The 26758-nt window shown below is 33.5% G+C and overlaps 1 protein-coding gene across 3 annotated transcripts in view; it reads right to left on the reverse strand.

The window, feature by feature from the left end:
• Window positions 1-1204: 1204 nt before the first annotated feature.
• Window positions 1205-26758, reverse strand: part of LOC133185353 (epithelial cell-transforming sequence 2 oncogene-like) — a 50877-nt gene continuing 25323 nt past the window's right edge. For all 3 annotated transcript variants that reach the window (XM_061320509.1, XM_061320508.1, XM_061320507.1), the window contains 7 exons: window positions 24055-24123; window positions 23554-23778; window positions 22322-22478; window positions 21703-21768; window positions 21025-21116; window positions 9616-9788; window positions 1205-1540 (listed from right to left, as the gene is read on the reverse strand). In XM_061320509.1, the coding sequence (XP_061176493.1) occupies window positions 1410-1540; window positions 9616-9788; window positions 21025-21116; window positions 21703-21768; window positions 22322-22478; window positions 23554-23778; window positions 24055-24123 (913 nt within the window). In that variant the 3' untranslated portion in view covers window positions 1205-1409. The remainder of the gene's footprint in view (window positions 1541-9615; window positions 9789-21024; window positions 21117-21702; window positions 21769-22321; window positions 22479-23553; window positions 23779-24054; window positions 24124-26758) is intronic.

A 26758-nucleotide genomic window follows, 5' to 3' on the forward strand; every position in this document is an offset into this window, starting at 1 on the left:
ATATATGTCAATAAAAATTATCTGTAATTTCCCAAAACCCAATGCAAAATTCCTGTTAAAAAAAAAAAAGACTGTTTCATGATAACTGGATAGCTGTGGTAGTGCTCTTTTTCAGGGCAAATTAATATTAAGATAGTTTGGTGATGTAACAGCAATTGTTTATTAATCATCATTTAATCAAGTGTGGATTCAGGCATGGCGCACACCCTCTCTAAAACTTTATAAAAAAAGATATAGTTTATACTTTGAAATTCATACATTGATTTCAAACAGGTAAAATTATATAATTTTACCTGTATGAACTATAAACTTATATATTTATATTTATGTACTAAAATGAGGATTTCTAAATTGCCCATGCACTCTCAGGAGCTTTGTCCCCGGGCCCTCGACTGGACCTGTCCTTGACCTTTGACAGTACCAATGCCCCTGGCATCTATTAACACTTCTCTAATGCAATATCCTGGATCCAGTTAATTCTCTGACTACTCAAACTCTACCAAACTATATTAATTTACCCAACAAAATAGAAGTATCACAGTTATGATGAAAGAGTTAATAAACAATCATCATTCATCATAATGAAAACAATATTTTAAACTACCATGATAGCAGTAAACATATATCAACAAGGTCCATCAAATTAACAATAGGAAAAAAAGACCTTGATATAATGAAGAACAGTCCATCATAATAAAATATCACAAAGAAGACAGTTATATAAAATACACAAACAAAAATTCAACAGTACATTGTAAACCCTGACCAAACATGGCTGACAACAATGGACGGAGGTTTTTATATGTAGCTATAGTCACTGCAGCAGAAAACAGTAAACAATAGAAATACTAGGGTGCAAAAAATGCCATCTAGGCACATGTTAAACATTGGTTTTGTGAAAATAAGGTATCTTGAAAATAGCAGCAAGGTTGTGTACATAGATACAGTGAACATAATGAAGCCTCTAAAATAGTCCCCTGGTGAAAGAATTAAGGGTGCAATGGGCAAAATACTCTCAAAAAAACTAAGCTAGCACTATTTTAAAAGCAAATATTGGTAAATATCACAGACAACATGCTAAAAATAAATATAAATAAGAGAATAACTACTTTAAAAAAATATTAAAATGTATGAAATTGATTAATAATTTAAGAAATAAATATATTTCCAATTCAAAAATCAAAAAATGCAACAATATATATATATACATGTAAATAAAGACAACAAAAATTAAGCATAATTACTCCAAATCAACATTTAATGAAATTTACTTAAAGATGACCATTTTGATTTCAAAGCTAAGGTGCATAGATTATAATATATTTTTTTAATTAATGGGCAGTGATTGAATGCTGGCCCTGTAAACACCACAATGAATGTCAACTGCAGATCAAATGATCTGATCCAGATCATTGAATATCGATGGCGGATCTAATGGCCTGCTCCAGAAGGCTAATCCAGTTGAACTTTTCTTCCTCTGTTTCCACAGCACAGTGAAGAGCTCTCTTTGGGGTTTCTAGTTTAAATCCATATCGTATATCTGTAAAAAAAAAAAAATAATTAGAATTTAATTAAAAATTAATTTAATTTTCTTTGAACATGCTGAAACCTTCAACACAATATTCATACAAATATTCTCAACACAATTGCTTCTTGTGACAAGTTCTGTAAATATAATACCGTGAAACCACTAATTTTCATGGGGGGTTAATTTTCATAGTTTTTTTTCAAGGTACCGGTATAGAGACCCATGGATTCATGTCCACCACGAAATACAGAATTTTAAATGAATAAATACTCCTCATAAAATCAAAATCACCAAAAGTTCTCATTGAACATACAACAAATAAGTAGAAATTGCATATCAAAACAATTGCTGATAAATGCAGGTCAACATACATTTGTAGTGTTGCAAGAGAAAAATCTTGTTTGCTTGGACCTGGCAACAAAACTTCTACCTCAAATTAACACACCTAGAAAATCCTCAATTATCATTTGAAGAATGACGATTGTGTAAAATAACATTTCTTTTTTTTTTTTTGCATAGTGAATCGTCATTTTGGAATCCATATGCATCTGTTTCACATCATTCACTTAAACTATGTGTAGCCCTAATCATTGCCTTACAGTCTTTGTCGTAAGACAGAATTTTTTTTAAACCACTCTATTCTTACAAACCAGACTGATTTCACACTCTTCATTCATATTTGAAATAACTGATACATGTATTTCTCACTAGTACTGGGGCTTAATTTTGGTCACAAATTGGCTGTAAAAAATAATTTCCTGGTATATGCTACTTCTTACTGGGTCCACAATATTCTCAAAATCCTTCGGATATTCTGCTGTCCCTTTCAAAATGTTGTTGATCTGTGACTTAATTGCCAACATTTATTCCACTGCAATCATACAAGATTTTATTCAGGGCAATAGATAAAATGGCCACCAACTACTCACAAGTTGCTAAATAATGCAAGCAGCCATGTAGCCACTTCTTTAAGTTCAAGTAACAAAACAAGAAAAATTGAAAAGGGGGGGGGGGGGGCTGAAAGTGACTTGTTCGAAATTGCCTGCTAAGACACTTTTGATGTAGTATTACACAATAATAAGCTAGATGTTATCTACATATGCCTTATTGTGTTTTAGAATACAAAATGTTTCAAACTGAATCAATAAAGAAAGCACAATTATCTTATTGCTCCTGGTCATGAATCATCACTATGCACACCCATACAGAAAATAATAATGGCACTCTAAAATCTGTAAGGTAACTCTGAGGACATTACAATGATATCACATGAAGGCTGGTTAATTTGAAGTGTACATCTTTAATTACAAAACCTGTTTTTTTTATTGTAAGATAATTAATTTTTTTGAGAAGCATGTAAATTAATTTTTAATAAATCATGTATGAATTACATCAATTCCAATGCAGTCACGACAGATGTATAAATACAGTGGTTGTCAGGCAATGCTTCACACTGAGGCCTATACCTACAACACCTGGTAATTCAAAGAACACCTTCCTAATAAGAAAGGACCCTCTCTAGATCCAGAAGTGTTTGAGAAGTTTTAACCCTTCACCTTCTTGGTTCCCAATGCAATAGGTCAGAGTACAACATTTAGCAGCAGGATTCATCTTATCCACCCTTTCAATCCCCACCTTGACAAAATGCAATAACCGGTTACAGTTTTACCGGGAAAAATCAATTTGAGTTTGATCAAACAAAGCCATACATAAATCTTAGATGTAGCCTTGGCCGATGCTTTACACTGAGGTTACCTGTTTGAAATTACAGGTAACGACATCAGAAAACTGCCAAGTCAGCCCCAACTTGACACCTATCTACAGATAGTGCATGCAGAAAAGCAGGAAACTCGAAGTACACCACATATTTCATCAGAGTTATTTCTGTAAATCTGTACAGAATGAAGTAAAAAGAAAATTTTTGCATTTCACTTTATGGTCTCAGGTCTCACATAAATGTATTGCTTGCATTCAGATGATTTATTTTAAAATCAGCTGATTCATATTCAGACTAGTGGGCTTATTCTTGATTGTGTGACTCACAAAGACTCTCAAAACCCTTCTGGTAACAGATACAAATGTGTGCAGATCTGTTTTTACTAAAAAAGAGTCCGATTTTTTTTTTTCAAACTTGAAAATGCTATTACTGAATGTGCCTATAAAATTACAATGTAGGTGGACAAACAAATACTATGGTAAAAGGATAAAAAATTAACATTAAATATTACAGGAGGGGTCTGTTATATTTAATAAGAAATTAAATCTTTCCTCATTATCTGTCATAGCAAATGTAAAGTGTCAACACTGAAAAATTTAGCCAAATAGGGCTCGACCTGCCATTTTTGAACCAGTATTATACGCCATATAACAACTTAATGATTAATGATGGCTGTTCAAGTTTTGGGGTGATGAGATTTTTCATTATATAGCTCATAGGATACCTATATTAGCCATCAGTGGAGGGTTACATTAGGGTCACTCTGAAGTTGCTAGGAAAGGTTGCCAATTCTGGGCTCTCTTATTCCTAAAATGTTTTTTCCTTTCCACAATGCCATCGAGTACAAATCTAAAGATAACATTTTGAACTGAAACTGATATCTTTAAACTTTTTATAAATTGTTTTCATGGCAAGAATTAAGAAAGTACAATGTTCTGAGCACTTAAACTGAGTACAAACCCTCACAATGTGTTACCTTGGAATAGTTTAATGGGACCCTATTGTCTGGTAGTGTTCAAGGTTGAACCTCCTGTATAGAATTATGCAATAATTTTAATGTATTTTTTAAAATTTTTTACTGCATGGTTTAAACGATTGAAGCCTCAGACCTATATCGCCGAGTGATTGAAAAAAGGATCTTTTCCAATCTCTGCCTCTTGAAACAAAATTGAATGCTTCCTACCTTTCCAATTAAAAATTGTGTGAAACCTAACTTGTAACCAAAATCTATTTAATGGTCTGTTTAACAATTTAAAATTGGGAATCTTGCAAGACATTGCTTAATCTGCATGCATTTTCTTACTTTTTGTGCAATATAGTACTTCATATAACATGGCCGAGAACAAATCTGTTACAGACCACAAAGCTGCTGTCAGTGAGGGTGATGTAAAATGGACCAAGATAAAGAAATTGATTTGTCTTTTAAAAGGTGTTTAGCAGAAGAGTATGACTCACACTTGAACTTAAAAATCAAGTTGACTTGTTAAAACTGATGCAGCTAATACCAACAGGCTATGGTCTTTGTCCAGCATATGTTGCTGGTCATTGGATAACCCTAAAGTTTAAACCAACAAACATTGACCTTCATCAAAGCTGATCTTTATTTGTACAGAACCCTAAAGGTCAGAGCTATCGCTTTATTGCCGTGTTTGGCCATGTTTACAATGTTCACAGCAAACCCCTGACCAGATAACAGACCCCTCAGCAATCAGAATTCGGACACTGCCTTCAACAGCTGATACGCAAATCTTGGTGAAGGACATTTTTATATAAATCAAATGCTAACCTGATAAAAATTCTCAGTGCTGTTTCTCTTAAAGCAGTAAACAATAATGATTTTTTTTTTTATGGAGGTCTCTAAGATAAAAAATAAATTACTACTGGTTTACAAACTGGCAAAATACCAGAAATGAGGTATTTTTGGAGAGGCAATCTGACAACAAATTTCAAGCCTACTTGGTCCATAGATGAAGAAAATTAAATTGTTCTCAAAAGAAATTGGTCCATCAAGCTCAAGCTTTTTCCTGTATTCAGCTTCTTCTTTAATTATCCCTTGAATATCAAGGGTTAAGAATAGGGAAGTTGTCTACATCATTAAGACAACATTTTTCAATATACATGTAATTGCTAATTAAATTTAAGAGAAATAATATGATATCTCATCATACACAAGTACAGACAAATGACCAATAATCTTTATCTTTTGACCTGAACCTGTGGTTTAACAGCTCCAAAAGCTTAGTCATTCTTTTATTTTCCTTGACCTATGCAAGGAATAACAATAACTTAGGTTTCAAGGAATTAGTTATTGAATCATGCAGGAATGTTGAAATGCATTTTAAAAAACTTCATCTTCTGACTTTAATACTTAACAAAAATTTCTTCAAAATTCATTTTGACTGTTATGATATTGCTTTATTCAGTCTTCCCTGTGTAGTAAATATGAAGATTTAAATGGAAGAGGCATAAGTTGTATTAAAAAAACCCAGTTATTTTGATCTTGACCTTTGTTTTACTGACCCCCCCCCTCCCCATCAAAACTGTCTTCCTTTCACCATCTACTGGTGACAATAGACTATAAACTAAAGGTATTGTGAGCAAGCTCAAAAAATAATACCCCCTCCCCCTTGCTGTAATTTCTTTAAAATGCCCATTAGCATGTTTGTAAATGTGACATTGAACTTGCCAAAATGACCTTGGTTAAAAAAAAAAGATAAATACTCTAGTCATAAGTATATGGACATCCAATGTTTCTCCATTAGAAAATCATAGACCTGAAATAAATTTTAAACTTTTTCTGCCAGTGCCTTTGAACTTGCCACAATGACCTTTAGTCAAGGTAATGACATACTTTTAGCTCAAGTATAATTTTTGAAGTTTCAACTTCCAACAAAAATCTAACTTTTTTCTACTAATGACTTTGAAAATATGACCTTGGGTCAAGGTCATGACAAACCTTCCAGAAATAAGAGCTATGAACTGAACAACGTTTATCCATGAGAAAGTTATAGGACTGCATTCTGTGAGAGAAAGAACTGATCTCAGCTTGGACATGATTTGAACACTTTTTCTGCCAATGACCTTGAACTTGCCAAAATTACCTTGGGTGAGATAAAGATCAATCATTGTGTCAAGTATTAACTTCCAATTAGCCTCTATTTGAGAGTTAAAGACAGGACAAGAATAAAACACCTTTATGCTAGTGACCTTGAACTTCCTGGAATGACCTTGGGTCTTGGCCAACACATACCTCAGATTAAATGTAGCTTTTGTGATAAGTATGAGCCTTGATTCAAGGTCATGACACACTTTCAGGTTATAAGCTATTTTTATATGAAATATGATCTTTCAATGTTTTTTCCATAAAGTACTTGTAGACCAGACAAGAACTTTTTCTGCCAGTGACCTTGGATTTATTGGAATGACCTTGGGTCAAATTTGTGACACATCCTCAGGTCATAAACAATCTCTGTACCAAGTATGAGCTTCCAATGTTTCTCCATTAAAAAGTTATAGCTTGGACAAGAATTTTATACTTTTTCTGTCAGTGACCTTGGGCTTACCAGAATGACCTTGGTTCAAGGCCATGGCACACCCTCAGGTCATAATCTTTGTACCCAGTATGAGCATCCAATGATTCTCCATTAAAAGTTATAAGACAAGAATTTTATACTTTTTTCTGCCACTGACCTTGAACTTGCCAGAATGACCTTGAGTCATAAATGTTCAATCTTTGTACCAAGTATAAGCTTCCAGTGATTCTCTCTATTACAAAGTTATAGCCTGGACAATATTGCACAGACTGACGGACAGCTAGACAGACTGATGAGGTGATTCCTATATACTTCCAAACTTCGTTTGCAAGGGGGGGGGGGGGGGAGGGGTAGTTAGAATAATCTAGCCCTCATCACAGTTAGAATATGTCCCATATAGTTGCAATGTAGCAAATCGAATCCGCTCTGAAATGTTTTTGAAGAATACAAAAGGGATTGCGTTGAAAATAACTATCAAATTAATCAAAGCAAACCTTTTTGAGATGGTATATGCCTTTTATCCTAAAAAATACTCCATAAAAAGACAAAAATCCATCTTATTTTCTCAACGTTTTTTCTCGCTTCAAATTTACACGCCATGCTGACATTCGGAACTCTCTTGTTCGTAGTAAATGCACTGAGTTCAAGTTATCGCCCATGTTTATTTTGCTACATAGGCAATACACGGAACAAATTCCATTGTTAAACCAGGTCCATAGGACAATATCATTTTAACGATAGAACATTCTATCTGTGGGGAGGGGGGGGGTTATAATTACTAGTGATCACAAATTTCGTAAGTGTTTATAGACTAGAAAATGAAGATATTGATTACTATAGGACACTAGCATTATGAAACAGGCTGTAAACAAATGGATGATTGAAACCATACACAATTAAAACCATATACACTGCTGAGAAAGTTCTTATATCAATACTCTACAAAACAGATGTTCTGACAAACAATCTATAAATAAAACAATGAACAGTACAGCTTTTTTTTCCTTCATCAATTATCACTAAAACTAGTCATTTTTAATTAAAATCCCTACAACTTACAGTGTTTTAGCCAGAATGTAGCTAATCTAGAACTTGACTTTCAAGTCAATTTGAAGGAATATGTGTACAAGCTATGTTAAATGGATGGACAAAGCAAACAACTCACTTGACATAGATTTACCACAAATCACCAACTATAGGTATTTTACACATTCATGTAGAAAGATATAAGAACTATGAAATGCTTTAATTTATGGTCTTTCTTTTAACCCCCCCCCCCCCCCCCCCTTTTCCCACTAAATGTATCATATTCTAGCTGCTGGGGTTATGAGAAGGAAAGTTATTCCTGATACATTTCTGAAAGTATATCTGCGCATTTAATGCTTATCTGTAATTAATATGTAATTTGTTAAAACAAAGCCAAGGTGACATTTTGACAAGGGAGAATTACGTAACACAGATGTCCCAGCAGGTGGCCAAAATAAACAAGTCATGGGCAAACCTAAAAACCAGGTAAAGTGGCTACAGCCCTGATTACACAGTTAATATATCCTTGTTCATACTGAATATCCACAAAATCAACTGTCCTATCAAAGGGGGTAACTTTGTATGGTCAACTAATGATTGAGGGTATCTCTATGCAAGGTCATTCATGAACAAATATGTAAGATTGGTTGACCAATGACCAAGCATACTAATTAGTAAGATCAGCTTAACCTTCACAATTATGCAATGTATATTGTCCTTTAATCTTGTAGACTACAAATCTATGAAGAAAGAAAAACACAAAGACAACATTTACACTGCATTAAGAGACGTGCATAGTAAAATGTAGTTATAGGTCTCATCAAACCCAAGTACTTCCTTTTCATAATACTTATACATACATTTCTACTATATGAAAACTAAGTTCTTCACAAAGTCACTTCTATATTTTGATGTATTTATAGCGACAGTTGCTAAAAATACTTGAAAATATATATAGAGATACTTAAATAAATAAAACTGTTTCATACTAACCTAAACCACTTAACCCTGTAAAATTTAGTTACCTTGAACTTCTGTGCTTTATGACCTACTTACACAGAAATTGCCTGAACAAAGACATTAATTATCTGAAACCTTTAATGGCCTAGGATCCAATGGGTAGAATTACCTATAGATATAAAGTTAACTCAATAATATGTATAATCAGTAACAATAGACAGAATTAGGAATAAAGACCAATACAACTTGTTACACACCGGCAATGTTTCTGTGTTTTACTGCTGACAAGATAGGTAAAATAGACACACAACAAAATGTCAAACCCTCTGTAGTTGGTGCTTGATGAACAAGTGTAGCAAATTGTTTGTACATACATCTGTATGATGTGGGGGTGTCCTGAACTCAGCAATATCATAAAATCCTCCAAAGACCTATCATTCACTTAATAGAAAGCTCAAGTGTTTACCGCAAACCTCGTATCCACTTCACATTTTCAAGCACAAATTATACCACACATTCCAACATCAGACTACAGATAAAAAAATCTTTTAAATAGGCTGGCTGCTATGTCAAGAATCTGCTTCTTTGCATTTAATATCAGACATTTTCAGAGAGATACCATCTATCTTTTGCACCTGGTCCTTGATTCAAAACATAATTAGTCTCTTACATTTGCATCTCTTACATTTACACCATATTTCCTCAGCAATAATTAATTCTAGTCACTCCCAACAAAATTTATCATAAATACACAAATAAGACAAGTATAATGCATTACTGCATGTTCTGTTGCCCTATTTACTAAAATACATTCTTTTTTTTTTTTACATCCACAATAATCGTCCACTTACATTTGGACTCAGGGATGTCTCGGACCCTCAGCCTGGACAAAGCTAGACTGCTTTCAAACATATAAGTGTGTTCCCTGGCTCTTGTGAATGGGAAGTTCTTGTCCGTTCTCCTGGTCACCACCAGAGCATCATTAAACAGAAAGAGTCCCAACATTTCTATGTGCTGGTACACCCTAAAATAAAACAGGTTCAGAAAATTCAATAATAATTAAGTAAAAATAAGTAACTGTAACGCATGTAAACTTTATTTTAAGAATAATGAATTTCTTTTTCATCTAATGTGAGTCAAGTGAAACAATCAAGAGCTAGGAATACTAATGGCTGACATTTATAGACATCTTTGTAGCATTATATTATAATTTTCAACCTAAAGTAAATACAATTGTTAAAAATGATTTATCTCCAAATCTTTGACCTCAAATAATAAATCAAAGGTCTGAAGGACATCCATTCCATTTGCTGGAGGTTTGTTGGGGTGAGATTCAAAAGATTATACAAAATTTATGGCTCGTGACCCATTCTGTTCAGCTGAGTCAAAAATAAACCAGACCCAAGTTACCTTCTATCATAGATGTATCATTGAAGTCAATTGATAATTTTTTTTCTTTTTTGAATTTGCAATTTACATCCAACTTTTAGGCAGACCGGACAGACCCAAATTTTAAATATCTCCCACTTTCAGTGAAAGAGAAGAATACAAGTTTTTTGCCAACGTTCTGAAGATAAACATTTTGATAACATTTTCTCTCAAAATACTGAATTTAAAAAAAAAAGAAAAGAAAAAAAGAACAGCCTCAGGCAACAATCTTCTACACAACTTCATGCAGAGATCAATTCTAGGATAAATCAGTCTGATTACAATATCCTATCCTCATTACTTTAGGTCTATCCGGTATATTAAAACAACATATATAATTATAAACAGCCTTTGATGTGAGAATACAGTGTGTAATATTGTGTGAATTAATCACTGTTGGATTTGCTACAATTGACTGAAAGCAGACGTGAATGTTTTAGCTGATTAATCATATTGGCTTAAAAGTTCAGCTGAATTATGATGTGTGTGTCTAAGAAACTCAACACCTGAACCTTTACGTTTCATTAATTTACTCCATGAACTGGACTGCTACATTTATTGTCCTTTCATTATGTTCAATGCCATAACACCAAATAATGAAGTGGCCCTGGCAGAAGCTGATCAAATGAATTTATGGTTTACCGGGGACACCTACAGTCCGGGGTAATGGACCATGTTTTAACACTGCTAGTTTCTTGTTAGCCTTGATGTAGTTTATAATGAGATTTTCCAGATTATGCAACAAGTTTCTTTTAGGTTCCTAGACACATTATCAGTTTTACCCCAGTAGGAGTATATAAGCTTCACAGTGTTACTCAACCTTAATTATACAACCTGTTTTTCCCACTGTGCTAATTGTCAGAAGTTAACACTTCTGTTTGCCTCCCTTTCTTTTGGAACTCTTTAGGAAAATGTTAGTTTTCCTGTAGAGAAAACAGAAAAGAGGGAATCTGTTAATGAGTAGGATTCAAACCACCAAACATAACTGGAAACTAAAGAATGCTTTGATATTAGAGAAACTTCTAATATATGTCTGGTCTGCAGGTTTCATTAACTGAGATCTTCTTTGGTTTAGTTGAATAGTTTATGCCAATATTCTGCTTCAACATGTTTTCTTTACAAATTTAAGTTCAAAGGAATCCCTGTCAACAAATGAGTGTATGTTTCATGTGTTTCATGGCAAAATTTCATTAGTCTTTCTATCACTTTCTTATGCAAGACACGATTCAGCTGTTGAACCTAAATGTTTTTTAATTCTATTTGGTCTCAAATTCCCCGCCAGACACTAAGATATAATTTATTTTTGCCAAGGTTTGCTGTTTTGCTGGTGACAGAATGCAGTTGTCTGTCTGGTAACTAACCGAAAAGCCACTGAACCGGGAGCTAGTCTGATTCAGTAGCCTTTTTTATTTTTTAATACCTGTCTCCAATACAAGTGAACCATTATAATTTAAAAAGAAAACAAAAAACTTCATTTGTATTTGAATATAAAATAGATTTTTTTTTTAATCAAAAGGGCTAGCTATCTAATCTTTTTCAATTCTCCTATTTCATTAATTCATTTCCATATTTACCCAGGTTTGGATACCTAACTGAACATTATAATCACATTCAATCCTTTATTATAAGTTGATGAAAACTGCAAGTGAATAAAATTATCTAATTTTTTAAAAATTTTATTTTAACTCTTTTTTTTAGTTGGCCAGAACACACAACTTTTGCTGAATACAGAATTTGCTTCAGTAGTTTTCCTGGTCACTAACCGGACAGCCACCGAACCAGACCATGTCTGGATTAACTGCCATACACCCTATCTGTAGGTGAGCGATCCATCTTAAAACTGAAAAGAACCATTTGGACACAAAATACTATTGTTTATACAATGACTAAAGGTTTCAGGCACTGTTCACTGTCATGACCAATCTTAATCTATGACAGGCTAATAACTTTTTTTTTTTAACCAACAAATCAATGTTAAGCATTTTAACCTTGAAAATTATAATTATAAATGTCTTGTTTTCCTGTTGGGAAGTACTGGGAGACAAAGAGTTATGAACCCCCAAGTATTAAAAGATTAATGCAGAATCAAGAAAACTTTTTTTTTTTAAATTCCTCCAAGCAAGATGAATTAAGATAAAACCTATATTTTAGAATATCATGACTTAACATTCTCCTTTAACCTCTAAATATCCTCAACAAAGGAACAAAATAAATTGAATTATATAGGTAGTTTTGCAAAACTGCAATTCTCCATTGTAAAGATGCTAGGATTAAATTACAGGTCCATTTCTCTCTGAAGACAGCCATGCAATTCAAACTTTGACATATTACCCTTGTTCATTATTTGTGGGGTTGAACCTTTTCCCCCATGCCCTGTCAAAGCTAATGGACATTGAACTCCAGGGCTATAATAGTATTGCTTCCAAATTGTCAACTTTGAGCTGCAAACGCCCCCTAGAACTGAAATGTGGTTTTTGCAAGCATCAGCATTATGAGACTGTTTGTAGAGAAAGAACAATGTCCACACAGTAGATGACCCTACAAAATGTAATTTTCACACACAAAAAGATAATTTCACACTTTATACCTCAATCAGTCAAGAAGTTAACATTTCTCACTGCTTTTGCTTACAGAATTAATTGTCAGATTTTCTTTAAAGCAAATAACTAGTTCATTGAGTATTTTAATTTAAGGTACATATATACATAATTTTTATTTGATTTTTGAAATTCTTTTTTCATATCCAACTTATCATTTCTCATCAGACTGACCCTTTGTGCAGAGAGACCATCTATAGATCATTACAATGTGCACTTTATACAAGCACCTTTATATCAATGAATGATAAGTGTGTATCTAGAGAACTTCAACTCTTAAAAACTGATAATGTTATAAACTAGCTCAAAACATACTTGATTACATATCAATATGTCCTTTCCTAGATAAAGGTAAATGATTTAATGATTTAGTTTGTCTCATGAATGAATGAAACTCACTTAAGATATTCTCATTCCTTCTCATGAATGAAACTCACTTATTACAATATACCATCAGATTGTTAGGTTTTTCCAAGCCTTGCTAAATTTGAGCTCAATATCTGGAAACTTCCTTTTCAAGTTAAATTGTGATGAGATTAATAAATTCAGTAGTTATGTTTTATATGTACAAATTCAGCCAGCCAATTACAATTCACAAGATAAACATTGGTAAACTACCTAAACAACCTTGCTTCAGGGGTGTTTTCATAATTTACTAAAAATAGAAGTTCTTTTTTTTTGTAAATGCTTTATGCATCTGAGTATCAGAACACCCAGATAGACTCTTTCCATAAAAAAAATGTTAAAGCTTTTTTCTCAATACCCTTTCAATTAGCATGCTTGTACAAAAACATGCAGCTGACAATAGCCAATATCTCATATTTAATTTTCTCATGTGTGAATTGATGTACACTACAGACTATCAAATCCAAAATTTCCATGACTCATACACAAAAGACAGTCAGATAATTAGCATTTTCTAATCCTTTTTCTCCGACATCTACTTGGTAACCTGGTAACCCCCCCCCCCCCAAAAAAAAAAAACCATAAGAAAGAAGAAATAATATGAAATGCCTTTGTCAATACAAAGTGAGTTTCTGATAAAGCCAGATTTCCATAGGAAATCATTTCAGAGATTTAATTAAATGTGCAACATTTTTACTTAGTTTTTGGCTTCATTAACTTTCTACGGAGAGCACTTTGACACCCTGTCTAAGGAAATCACTACAAAACTGAGACCTTATAGGTGTTGTATCACTAATCTCTACAGGAAAATAGAAGCTGATGTCAGCTCCAATATACAATCAATACAGTGTGAGTCACCCTCATAGAAATAGAAATGTCTGATAGCAATAGTAAAACAACTCCATTCAATGCATAAAAAAATCTCACATTTTAAAGTTTCTGCAGATGCAGCTCTTTCTTGGTATGCCAAGTTTTTTTTTTTCATTTCTATCATTTGATTTGAAGTTTTTCACAAGTGAAACATCAAGCTTGTGGTAGTTTTCTTGCCAATAACCAATTAGGAAATCTTCTACAGAGAAGGATATATCAAAGCAAATAGGGCTAGTTTATGGTTCCATCTAATGTAATTTAATTGAAAAAAATAAAATTAGACATTTCTACTTTCTTCTGTATTTGTCTGTCAACTGCACTTAATTAAATTCATACGAATTTCCATGGTAATAAATGCTTTTAATGAAAAATTGCTTTGTCTTGCATATACAGTTTTTGTAACATTTTCTTCAAACAACTGTTGTAACATTAGATGTTTTAAAAGTGCAGTGTCAGCTTAGCTTTATTTTGGGGGAACATGTTATGTAATAAGCACTTGGATCTGCATGCATTTGCACTTTTTACACAAAGAGATCAAGACCCAACAGAAAGAAAGGGCATTAAAGTTCAATTGAATTATATTTGCCATCTACAAAAACAATTCAACTTCATTAAAACTGCAAAGTACACAAGACACAGAAGGAATTAATAAGTCAATCGGCTGAAATTGAGGTTAACTTGGTCATTATGTGGTCTATGGGCAGATAACTCTCTGAATAGAGCTAGTTCTTGATTCCATCTCAAAAAATGTTGATGATGAATAGAAATGTCTTTGTCTTTTGTCACACAAATTTATAATGAGACAAACTGTCTGCCAAACTCCATCCTAATAAACTTGTGCGACTATCTTAAAAGCCTCATTAAACGATTACATAACACATCACTCTGGCGGGCCTTATCTTCACACAACATGGCTGTTCATCCTATCTATTTTTTTGTTCTTTAATCTTTGTCTCTCCTTATTTATTCTTCCTGTCTTACACTTTTCACCAAAGACATGTTGTCAGCATTGTAAGGCAGCGATAAGACACATTCATCAACATCTGTACAGAGTCTGCATGTTTGATGATATAGCACAAAATTATGTAACTTGGCAATTTTTTTTTTCACAAAGTGCACATTGTTTATCATTTGTCTGGAACTAAAATACATGCAGAACTTTACTTACATGAAAATTAATAAATTGAAATATGTGATGAATTTTTTTTCTGGACATGATACATTTATTACAAGAAAATTAATGTATTCTGAATCAACTCATAACTAGACTTGTGTAACGTATACAGCCAATGTAACATCCTCCTATTATGTCAATGAAGGTCCACAAGGATATTTCATTCAGTAATTTCATTTGGTTTTAAATATATTAATCATATTGATAGATTTTTTTTTCTATTGGTTTAACAATTTTGGGGGCGGGGGTGTTGAGTGTGTGTGTGTTCCAATCCGATGGATTTCTCCCAATTATAATCATAGCATACTTATATAACCTCTCTATAACTCAATAGAACAAATACTATATGCAATACTTATTCTACCCTAAAACTTCTCTACATTATGCCCTGTTTTCAATTATTATGTATGTGTAAATTAATGAACAAAAAATCCTGTTCCAAAGTACAAATGACCTTGATCAAAACAAGGCACATCTGCAGTGCATTGTCATATTGCAGACCAACCTAAGAGATTGCCAGCTTAATCCAGGCCATTAAAAATTTCTCTTCTTGCTTAGAATTTTTAACTGGGCATTTTCTGGAGAACTTGACTGCATAGCAAGTTACAGACTGATCAATTCTATGAAAAATCTCACATTTTTTTTTTATATGAAATATATGGAAATAATGAACAGTATTCAAGCTGAAAAGTCCATTAAACAATACAAATCAGGAGCAGAGCAAACACGGACCTCTAAAACACCAGAGGTGGGATCAGGTGCCATGGAGGAGTGAGCATCCCCTGCCAACCGCTCACACCCGCCATGTGCTCCTTGTCATGATCGGGATATAATGGAAAAATCTACTGTATTTGCTGACAAGGTCATTGTATCCATCATAGAACTTAAGAAATGATGACTTTAAATGAGACTGATAATATTCCTGTTTCATCAACTTGTTTGTCAATAACGTACCTCGTTTTAGAAATTGGTCATACGTTAGAGCATGCTCTTGCGTATCGAATCAACTGAGAGATATTAACCCTGTATGCAGGTGAAATCTAAATGAACCTGATTATCTGTGAAACTCTTGAAAATGAAATTTTTCATAGATTACAATCTGAACATTAATATGAATGAATTACAACAAAGTATGAACATTTAAAACTAGAAGCCAAGCTGTTCAGTCTAGCTAAGTTCTTCATTATACGAATTCAAGGTGTTCATAAAACATTCCTCCTAAACTATTATAGTGAAACAGGTATTCTAACTTAAGCAGTAGGAGCAACTTCCTTAAACTATATGAATCCAAAGTTTCTCCATCAGAAAGTTATGAACCAACACAGATTTTACACTCTTTTCTACAAGTGACCTTAAACTTGGAATGGCTTCGGGTCCAGGTCATAAGCAATCTTTGTGTACATCCTTCCAATATTTCTCCGTTATAAAGTTATTGTCAAAACATGATTGCATGGGCATAGTCTGCTGGACAAACAGATTCTTATACAACCCCAATCTTCATTTGTGGGAGTATAATGAATGTCTGATAGCTTTTTTTCATTTTTACCACAAAATTTTAATATACCTTCCCCTCTCTCTTTTATGGAGAGAAACACAATTAAGAATCAGCATCAGACAGGACATATGACCTCATTTTATATACAAGAAAAATAAGAAAAGCACATAAAATCTAGGTATCTCTGCCAAAGCCAAAAACTCTTCTCCTAAAAAAAATCTTATTCTTTTTTACAAGCTCCAGAAGATTTGACTATATAATTGCTGGAGACCGGTATCATACATAAACTTTTAGCTTATGTAATAACATGAACATGATATAATCATACAGCAAGATATATAGAACAGAATTTTCCATCATTGGCTGATGTACACGATTTTGAACTTGACACTAAAGAGTGAGTATATGAGAAATGTTGGCACGATATTCTATTTCCAGCTCTGTGTAGCATGCCGACACACGACACGAAAGTGGAGGTTTCTACAATTCAATTTTTTATGGATTACAAAACTGAGCAGCTCTTTTGACTGTTCATACATTTCATCATAGAGAATATTATATACCAAAGTGTCCTTGGAATAGTAAATTGAAAAGTTAGGCCTTGTTTCATACCTTCTAAGCATTGTAATGGATATACAGTCAGTAACATATTTTTTGATGAGGAAAATTACTTGGTATACAAATATGACTTTACTAATCTTTGCAAAAGTTCTATTGATTTTGAATATTGCAAATTTCTCAAAGAAAAAGGAAAGATTTAGTTAAAATGCAAGATGACAACATAAAACTCTGCCTATAAAGCATCATAGCAATTCCGTCACCAATTCAGTAGAAAGGATTCATAAGTGGTTATCTACGGTCAATCAATTTCTGTGCTTAAATCAGACATGATTCTGAAGTCAAATGAAAAAAGCGGATTTATAGACAACCCCATATAGGCCGGGGGTCTGGGGGCCACCTAGGCCCCCCAGAGGCTCTGGGGTAAATGGTGCAAAATCCTGCATTCTAAGCATTTCCTGGCACTTAGTTTTCACTGTGAAATTATCTTCTTTTTAAGGAAAAAAAGAAGATGGGTGAACAAGGCGAGTGCAACAAACATGAAGGTGAAAAACTAAATCTCAATTAAGTAAAAATTTTCTTTGATATTTCATCTTAAGTTCACGTATACATGAACTTTATGTAAAATCACCACAATTTGCAAAAATCTCACTTAGATTGAAATTATTTGCTTATGAAATAGCATACACACACTAGAGAGGGCAAAAAGGACCATTTTCTCATACTATAACACAATTTTTCGATATGAGTGGGTCTTCGCTCCATATTTTTCAAAGTTTATCCTCAAAGTTTGCGAAAAAATAAATATTTTTTGGTCAACAAAAGAATGGAGCAAAGACCCACTATATCTTAAAAATACACTTTTATGACACAACATTCGCATCTTTTCAAAATTAGTCAAGGGTCATATCACAAACATGATTTAAATGCCAGAATTTATCAAGAGCGTTGTAGCATAGTGGTTAGCGTGTTAGTCTCAGAGGAAAATGATACTCAGGATTTTTATTGCTAGGGGTTCGAACCCCACGAATACCACATAATTTTATTACGGATGTCAACGAATATTCGAACATTCGAATATTCATTCGATGCGTTAATATTCGAATATGAATTTAAGATTCGAATATTCAGTGTTTTTCATATTTCACAAAAAAGAGTGCGGAATTATCCCCATTATTTTTTTTTATAACGAGCTATCATTTTCGATCGCCTGATTTCTTTCTTACTTCTTTTGTACTTTCTTATCTAAAAGATTTTCTAAATTATTTTGATTCGAGTAAGGTAAAATTCAATTTCAATTAATTGATTATCTCGGTTGAATATATTCCTATATTTTAAAATCATTATCGGGACGCTAATGACTTATGAAAATAGTCTATGGAAGTGTTTGTTTATATTTTCAAAACATTGTATCAAAGAGATAATATCTCTTATTAGGCAGGTAATTGTAATTAATTACATGTATTCAGATATGAAGAGTTAGCGACAATCTTGCCCCTGCTTAGATGACTGGTTCGTCAGTTTGAGAGCTTGTATTGATATTCTTTGTTAAAATTATATTTCGGTTGTACACGCTTAAATCAATGAATTATTTCAAACATTGACAAATATCAAATGTAGAATTCCTTATTATACACCTTCAAAGCTCTACATCCAGCTTTACTTCCAAAAACCGACGCAAAACCTGTCATGAGAGTATGATGATGCACATTTAAAATAAACCAGATTATATCTATTTTATTGAATATTCGAATATATTCGAATACTTTCATTGAATATTCGAATATGAATTATCGACAAAATTGACATCCCTAAATTTTATAATAACAGAATAATTTTTGCAGAGATAATTTTCAGCAGAAAAGTTTTGTTTATCATAATTTCATAAATTTCAATAATGAGAACTTCACTCTGAATACTAAATTCACAAACTGATTATGATTTTTATATATCTGAAGCTATAGACATTCTGCATGCCTTGTTCACCCATCTCCTTTACAAATGTTACTTTTACCAACGTTTTACCATAGTCCTTGATATTTTTGTTTATCAATTCATGTCGTCTTTCACCTGTTATTTCATCAATTTCATCTGTTACAAGAATCGACATTTCCAATAAATATTTCAACAATTGGCTGAATAAATACTTCGAACGGCATCTTTAACAATTTTGATTCTCTAGACTTTATTCACAGTGTACAATTTTAGCATCCATTACCACGATGGATGCTTCTAGTAAAACTTTCAATAATTGTTTGAATTAATGTTTCTAAAATCCAAGAACTAATGAAATTGTACGTTACATTTAATCAATAAAAATAGGAATAAAGTGAAGCAAAAAGACTAAAATAGTATAATTGGAAAATACTGAGGTACTTAAAAAAGCAGAATACAAATTTTATAGCGGATTGGGCAAATTGAAATAGCGGAATTCCGCTTTAAAGTGGGAAAAAACCATGCCTGTTAAATCCCCCCCCCCCAAGTTTTTGGAATTACCTCTATTGTATTTTTAAATCACACATACAAAAATATGCAAAATTACAGATCATATCACTTCAACCTAGAGCAAAACTAAGGATATACTCCTACAAGAAATTATAGAATGTTCACTGAGAGTGTTTTCTAAATGATAGGGAATTCTGTTATACATGCTCCATGTCCTAACAATTTTCCATCCTTTAGTTTTCTATTCCTTCTTAACAAATCCACACATTACAGTAAAACATGGTTATAGCGAACACACTTATAATGAATTCGAGCTTACAGTAAAGTGATTTTCAATCCCTGTGGTTTTTAAATTTATTGTTATCTTAACAGATGTAATGAATTATGTTTGTAACGAAACAAAATTGCAAGCTATAAACTTGTTTTACTGTATATACAAACTATAATTATGAAACAAGGAAAGCTTAACAGAAACTTAGTCAGTCTGTGAAACGAAAAATAAGGGTGTAAATGGCTGAGTGAACAAAACACTGATTAAAAATAGTAGTCCAGGGTATTCTACATAATTTATGCTGTATACATGAGCTTTGAGTTTATACAATGTTTTAACATTTTTTAAGGAAAACTTTTCTTTCTGCATTCTTCAGTTAGTGGACTTTGTGCTTGTATTCTCATTTTACTGATTATATATTTTTTCAGTAAATTTCACTGCAGTGAAATTTTCATTGTTTTATTCTCCTGTGAAAATAAGGAATATATGAGTGCATTAAAATAAGACTGTAACAATATGTTGAAGTGATTCTAAGGATAGCGGATGACATTCTTCACGTATAGTGGTTTATTTACATGGAAAACAACACCAAACTAGGTTCAGATATTTAAAAATCTTAGTTGAAGGTAGGTTTCATTTAGTTTTAGTTCTGTAGTCTTATTTGACAGTGAACTAAACAAAGTTTGGAAGCTTGGTCTCATTTGCTAGTGTTCTACACTCAACTGAGTTCTGGTACAGCTGTCCTGTTTGTTAGGGTTCTAAACTCAGCTGAGTTCTGCTACAGTGGTCTCATAGAATTGCATAGGTTCAATGTTCATACTTGTTCCACTATTCCTGAAGTGTGTTACCTGAGTTCTGGGATGGTGTTCTCCTTTGATGGTGGTCTTACCGGAGTTCTGGTGAAATGCTCACCAGAGTTCTGGGACCGTGCTAACCATATTTCTGGTGCAGGGCTCTTGTTTGATAGTGGTCTTACCTGAGTTCTGGTGCAGGGCTCTTGTTTGATAGTGGTCTTACCTGAGTTCTGGGACAGTGCTATCATTTGATGGTGGTCTCATATTGGCAGCATCTTGATGTTTGATGAGGTATCTGTTGGATTCCAGTAAACTCTGTTAATGTCAACAAAAACAAAGGATAATCCTTTGAAGCAATTTGTAGACAAACCAACAACAGTAATGATTTCATCTATCCCCATCCTCTAGAATTTGAGCTCCCCCCCCCCTTCCAAAAAAAAAAAACAAAAAACCCCAAAACAAAAAAATGTAACACTGTACCCTCTAATACCATAATGTTAATAAAGTTTACACAAAAATCTATCAATTTGTTATCAAATATTAGGCCTTACTGCATAATTCTTTCTTACATAATTGGTGAGTTGGTCAGTAGAGTTGGCCATGGATACAATAGATAGCTTTTAAGCATAAAATATCTCACTGGGCAGTTTAACATAAGGGTAATAAGTAAAAAAAAACAACTCTGTGGGCAGTAAAGTATGAAGTAACTCTCTGAGCAGTTAAGTAAGAAATAAGTCACTGGGCAGTTAAGTGTGAAATAAGTCACTGGGCAGTTAAGTGTGAAATAAGTCACTGGGTAGTTATGTATGAAATAACTCACTGGGGAGTTAAGTGAAAAATAAGTCACTGGGCAGTTAAGTGTGAAATAAATCACTGAGTAGTTATGTATGAAATAACTCACAGGGCAGTTAAGTATAGTCTTCTGTAGCTTTATCATTTTTCTGTCTCTGTCCATCCTGGTCTTGCTCTGTTATAAAACAAATGAAATAACGCATTTTATCAGTTACTGTAGATCACCAAATTTTTGTGACACCTTATTTTCGTGACATAGGTATTTGGTATTTATAAGCAAGACAAAATTTTCATGAATTATAGGTAAAGTTGTATATAATCTATACAAATGAAAATATACGTGAGAATGAAATTTTTGCGAGCAGACCAACTCGCGTAATTACACGAAAATAAAGTTCTTGCAAATAAAAAGAGATTTACAGTACTCTTATAGAACTTTCCTCTTATCATCAAACAACACTCAGTTACTGTCAACATACTTTTTTTCCATGGGGTCATAATTCCGAGGAATCATTATTTCTGTTTAATTTGAGGTAGAAAATTACATGTATTTCTTGGATTGTCATTATATGCCCTGGATGTATTTCTAGCATGTTGTGACAAATTTCCATGGAAAAACTGAGACTGTGTACATAACATAAATTAATCCCTCATCGTAAAAAATACTTCTACAGTTAACAATCACTTTCCTCTTCAATGTGTAAAGGGAAGTAACCCTGTATACAAACCTCTTGCACATGCCTGTTGACAACCTTAAGTGTTGCTATGGCATCCGCAAGGTCAGCTCGGTCCTGATGAGTGGAAGGAGTATGGAGCTCAAACCAACTCAAGAGAGTCACATACTCATTGATCCGTCGTCCTGGCAACAGCAGCAACTCAGGTAACCTTTAATACAAGGATGTCATGGAGAATATTTTGAAGTGACTATTAAAAAAACAACATATCTTTCCCCAGTTTTGTTCTTTACATTAAGTATTATAGTTAAATACTTATATACAGGTGACTCTCGATCTCTCGAAGTTCAAGGGACCGCAAGAAAAGTTCGAGAGATCGAGGGGTTCGAGAGATAGAAAGTGAATAAAATCCGGAATTTTCAGTTCCTATCATCATTGTTCTACTATTATAAATACCGGAAGAATATGTTGATAATATCATTGAACGTTTTCATGCGTATTTTACAGGTAATTCACTTGATTTCAACAACAATGATCGTATTTTGATCGGTATTTAATTCTTGAGATAGGATTTCTTGTGCAATGTTTGTCATACTGGGACTATGTACACTCTAATAAAACTTCATAATTTATGGAAAATTATTGACACGCCTCTTAAATTATTTTCTAAAAATTTTCGTCTCGCTGTCAAGTCAAAATAAGTTGTGAAGCAATTCCTGTCTAATTTACCAATTATAACCAATTAATTATTTATATCAACACTCGGATGCTCACAGGTATAGTGTCATCTATGTAAACACCCAATTAACACCTCCATGCCCACCCCGGGCGTTCACTGTTATCCAGGTAAGTCCAAGCTGCATTAATTTTACGCTTGATTGGAGTGTACACACGCGCAATCAAAACTTCGAGAGCTAGAGAGTAAAAAACAATGAAATGTGTGTAACGGGACCCAGGTCTTGGTTCGAGAGATAGAGAACTTCGAGAGATTGGAAGTTCGAGAGATCGGAAGTAAATTTGCTTAGTTATATAGAGGGAAAAAACGGGACCGGAGGTTCACTTCGAGAGATCGAGAACTTCGAGAGATCGGAGTTCGAGCCATCGAGAGTCACCTGTATTGACTTCAAGGAAGAATAAAATTAACTAACTGATATTTAAATACAAAATTCTTCATTGGTTCTTTGCTATGAATTTGTAATAGAATGCTGTAATATTTATCTTCAGTTTCCAAACATGTTCTTGTTTCAATAACAATCTCCAAAATGTCAGTCAAGCACTGAACCTACGTCATCATCCTAGTGGCAGGAATTCTCTCATGGCGCTTTAGGAAAGCTCTGAAAGCAGGGGTTTGCTCTTTGGTCCGTTCTATACATTGTAAGATGACATCATAGTTATTGACAAAGTTAGTGTACAACTTAAGATGGGTACAAAACCGCACAAAAATATCTCCCAAACAGGAGTGGGTAGCATCCCATTCAGCTACGCGATCTTTCAGGTCTCCAAGCATCTCCCTATAAAAAGAATGAATATAAATTGTGATCTAAGGGAAGGAACTCTTAACATAGTAAACAATGAGTAGTTATAGATTTCCTTTTTTTCTTACCGCAAATAAATAACTTGCAAAGGGAAATAATTTTTTAGTTAAGATTTATAACAAAACCTGATAATTAGAATTCTTTTATTAAATATAACAAAGAATAAAAGGGGAAAAAAATCAGGTTGAACCTTAGTTCATAATTTATTATCTTTAAAACAATGCAGAATGTCTTGGTTGCCTTTGTTTTTACCTGCTTGCATCCAACAACTGCAGCAAGTCAGTAAAAATAATCTGCACATTTTGAAAACTTGCTATTGCCCTGAAAAATAAAGCAAAAAGTTTTCATACTAAATTACCTCCTCAGAAGAGGAAATAAGCTCTTATTTTGTCAACAGTGTTATGTGTATGGTGACACTTACTCATTAAATAGGAACTTATACTGACATTTTCATTTGAAATCAATAGTGTGACATCACTTTTTTTCTCTTTACACTGGGAAATATAGATTTCTCATGCAAGGAAGTAATAAAAAAATTTGTTTTGTTCACAAATAGGACATTTCCCCCTGAAACTTTGGACTCAGCAAAAATCCTTGACAATTTGGGAAAACTCAAGTGCACAACATGTGATTATAGTACTTGGTTGGAACAGACAAAATTAATATCCTTAGAGATACTTCACCACCTTCAGGACTGGATAAAATCTTAAGATTGAGTTAGATATTTGTGAATCTATTGTGCTCTGTGTTAAGCAAGGAACAAAGCAGAATGTTGGCTTCCCTGTCTGATGATGAAAATCTGAGGACCTCAGTAATACCTACTTTACAATCCAGGTTGTCTAACATCCAAACAGGGATCACAGACTTTCAGGCAGGGATCTCAAAGGTGCGGACAGAAATTAATACCACTGCACAGAAAAAAATCACAGGGATTCTAGAAAAGCTTGACAAAGATGAACAAAAACTGAAAGATATTGAAAAATCTGAACTGGATTCTGCTCGAGATTTACAGAAAAAAATTCAACACCATTTGGAAACTGCTCAAAGTTTAGTGAATAATGTAGACAAAATGTCAACAACAAGCTCCAATACAGATACTGAAGTACAACAGAAAATAGACAATTTAAAGAGCTTTCAGAATTCCATTGGTTCCAGAGAATATATCTGCTGGTCAGAGGAAAAAGAGTCCAGTATAAAGAGAGACCTTGGAATACTTGACAAACCTTTTCTTCAGGCCCAAGTGTCCGTGTCCCGAAACTCAAATCCCATTCAACCACCTACTCTTGGGGATGTGACAATTCTAAAGAAACTTCAGGTCAGTTCATCTACCAACATGGACATCTCACAGGGTCAAGATGGAGTCATCTGGATCTCCATGAACAAGTTTCAGGTGATACAGGTAAATAAACAAGGAGATATAGGGACCCAGTATTTCACCAGGAATGTCAATGACTGGATGGAAATCAATGAGATGCAAGGCCTAGCGGTCAACAGAGCAGGACATTTACTGACCACTGATAAAGGCAGAAGAACAATTAGTCAGTTTTCCCCTCAGAAGAAAACAAATATGGATCTTATTCAGTGTAGGGACTGGTCCCCCACTGGTGGAATTAGTTGTTCATCTGCCAATAAAATCTTTGTTGGTCTTTCAAATGATAAACGAGGAAAAATCAGTTGCTATACTTCTTCTGGAGAACTGGAAAACAGCATAGAGAAAAGTTCTACTGGAAAATCCATGTTTACATACCCATGGTATATTGCAGTAAATGAAAATTCAAACATATATGTATCAGACAAAGTAAGAAAGTCCGTCTTTGTTGTCAGCCTCAGTGGATTAGTTCAAACTACATACCGTCCTCCAAAAGGTTCATTTGTTCCATATGGGATTGCCACCGACAAATTCAACCACATCATAGTCGCAGATAGTGACAACAGTAAAATTCACATTCTATCCGAGGCATGTGAACTCCAACTACTTATTCAGTGTAAAGAGCTTGGTTTGTCCAAGCCGAGGTCATTATGTGTAAATGGCGAGGGGCAAATGTGGGTGGGGAATGGGGAAAAAGGCATCATTCAACTGCTACGGTATACAAAGTGAAGTCGGTCAAGTGTAATCAACGTAAATGTTTGTGAATTTGTTGCTGTATGTTTTTTAGTACATATGTATTAAATTAAAAAAAAGAACATTAAATCTTTTATATATATATATATTTTTCAAATTTCAAATATAGAAAATATATTAAGATTCCACATTTAAACAAGAGGCTCATGGGCTCTGTCACCTGAATGTCATAATGCAAGTTTTTTTCCCCCTGTGTAAAACTTTCTTTCATTTTCTTATTTAACCCTTTGTAAAACTTGAAAGCACTTCTGCTTTCAAACATAATTGAATTTACACTACACTTATGACATTTTCAAATTTCATAATATCCGACAATTTAAACCTTTGTTTTGGATCTTTGATATATAATGATGTATGTAAATACTGTGAAATCATTCATTTTCGTGGGGATTTAAATTTTGTTGTTTTGTGGTATAAAGACACCTTAGAATTTATATCCTCAATGAAATGTAAAATATATAACTACTCAACACTTCCTTAACTAGAAAGTCAAATGCCCAGGAACATGATAAAACAATATTTTTTCCTCAAACCACGAAAGATCGACCCCATAAAAACGTAATTTTCAAGTAAAATCGACAAAATGTGGCTTTGTATTTCTTGAATAGAAAATGTTTTTTGTTGAAATTTTCTCTATCAAGCCTTAAATTCATTATGTGGCCTCAACCTGCCTTAGGGGCCATAGTTTGTTCAAACTTGATTTCACAATGAATGGGCATGCCTTCATAAAAATTTGAGAATTTTGTTCATCTGTCAGAGAGTAACTTAGGTGATCCAACAATTAAGGAGGAGATAAACCAGAAATTGGAATCTGAGCTATCAACTTGCTCTGAA

This window comes from Saccostrea echinata, unplaced genomic scaffold, assembly GCF_033153115.1.
Source record: "Saccostrea echinata isolate AGI-Se365-2 ecotype Australia unplaced genomic scaffold, CSIRO_AGI_Sech_v1 ptg000012l, whole genome shotgun sequence".
Taxonomy (NCBI): domain Eukaryota; kingdom Metazoa; phylum Mollusca; class Bivalvia; order Ostreida; family Ostreidae; genus Saccostrea; species Saccostrea echinata.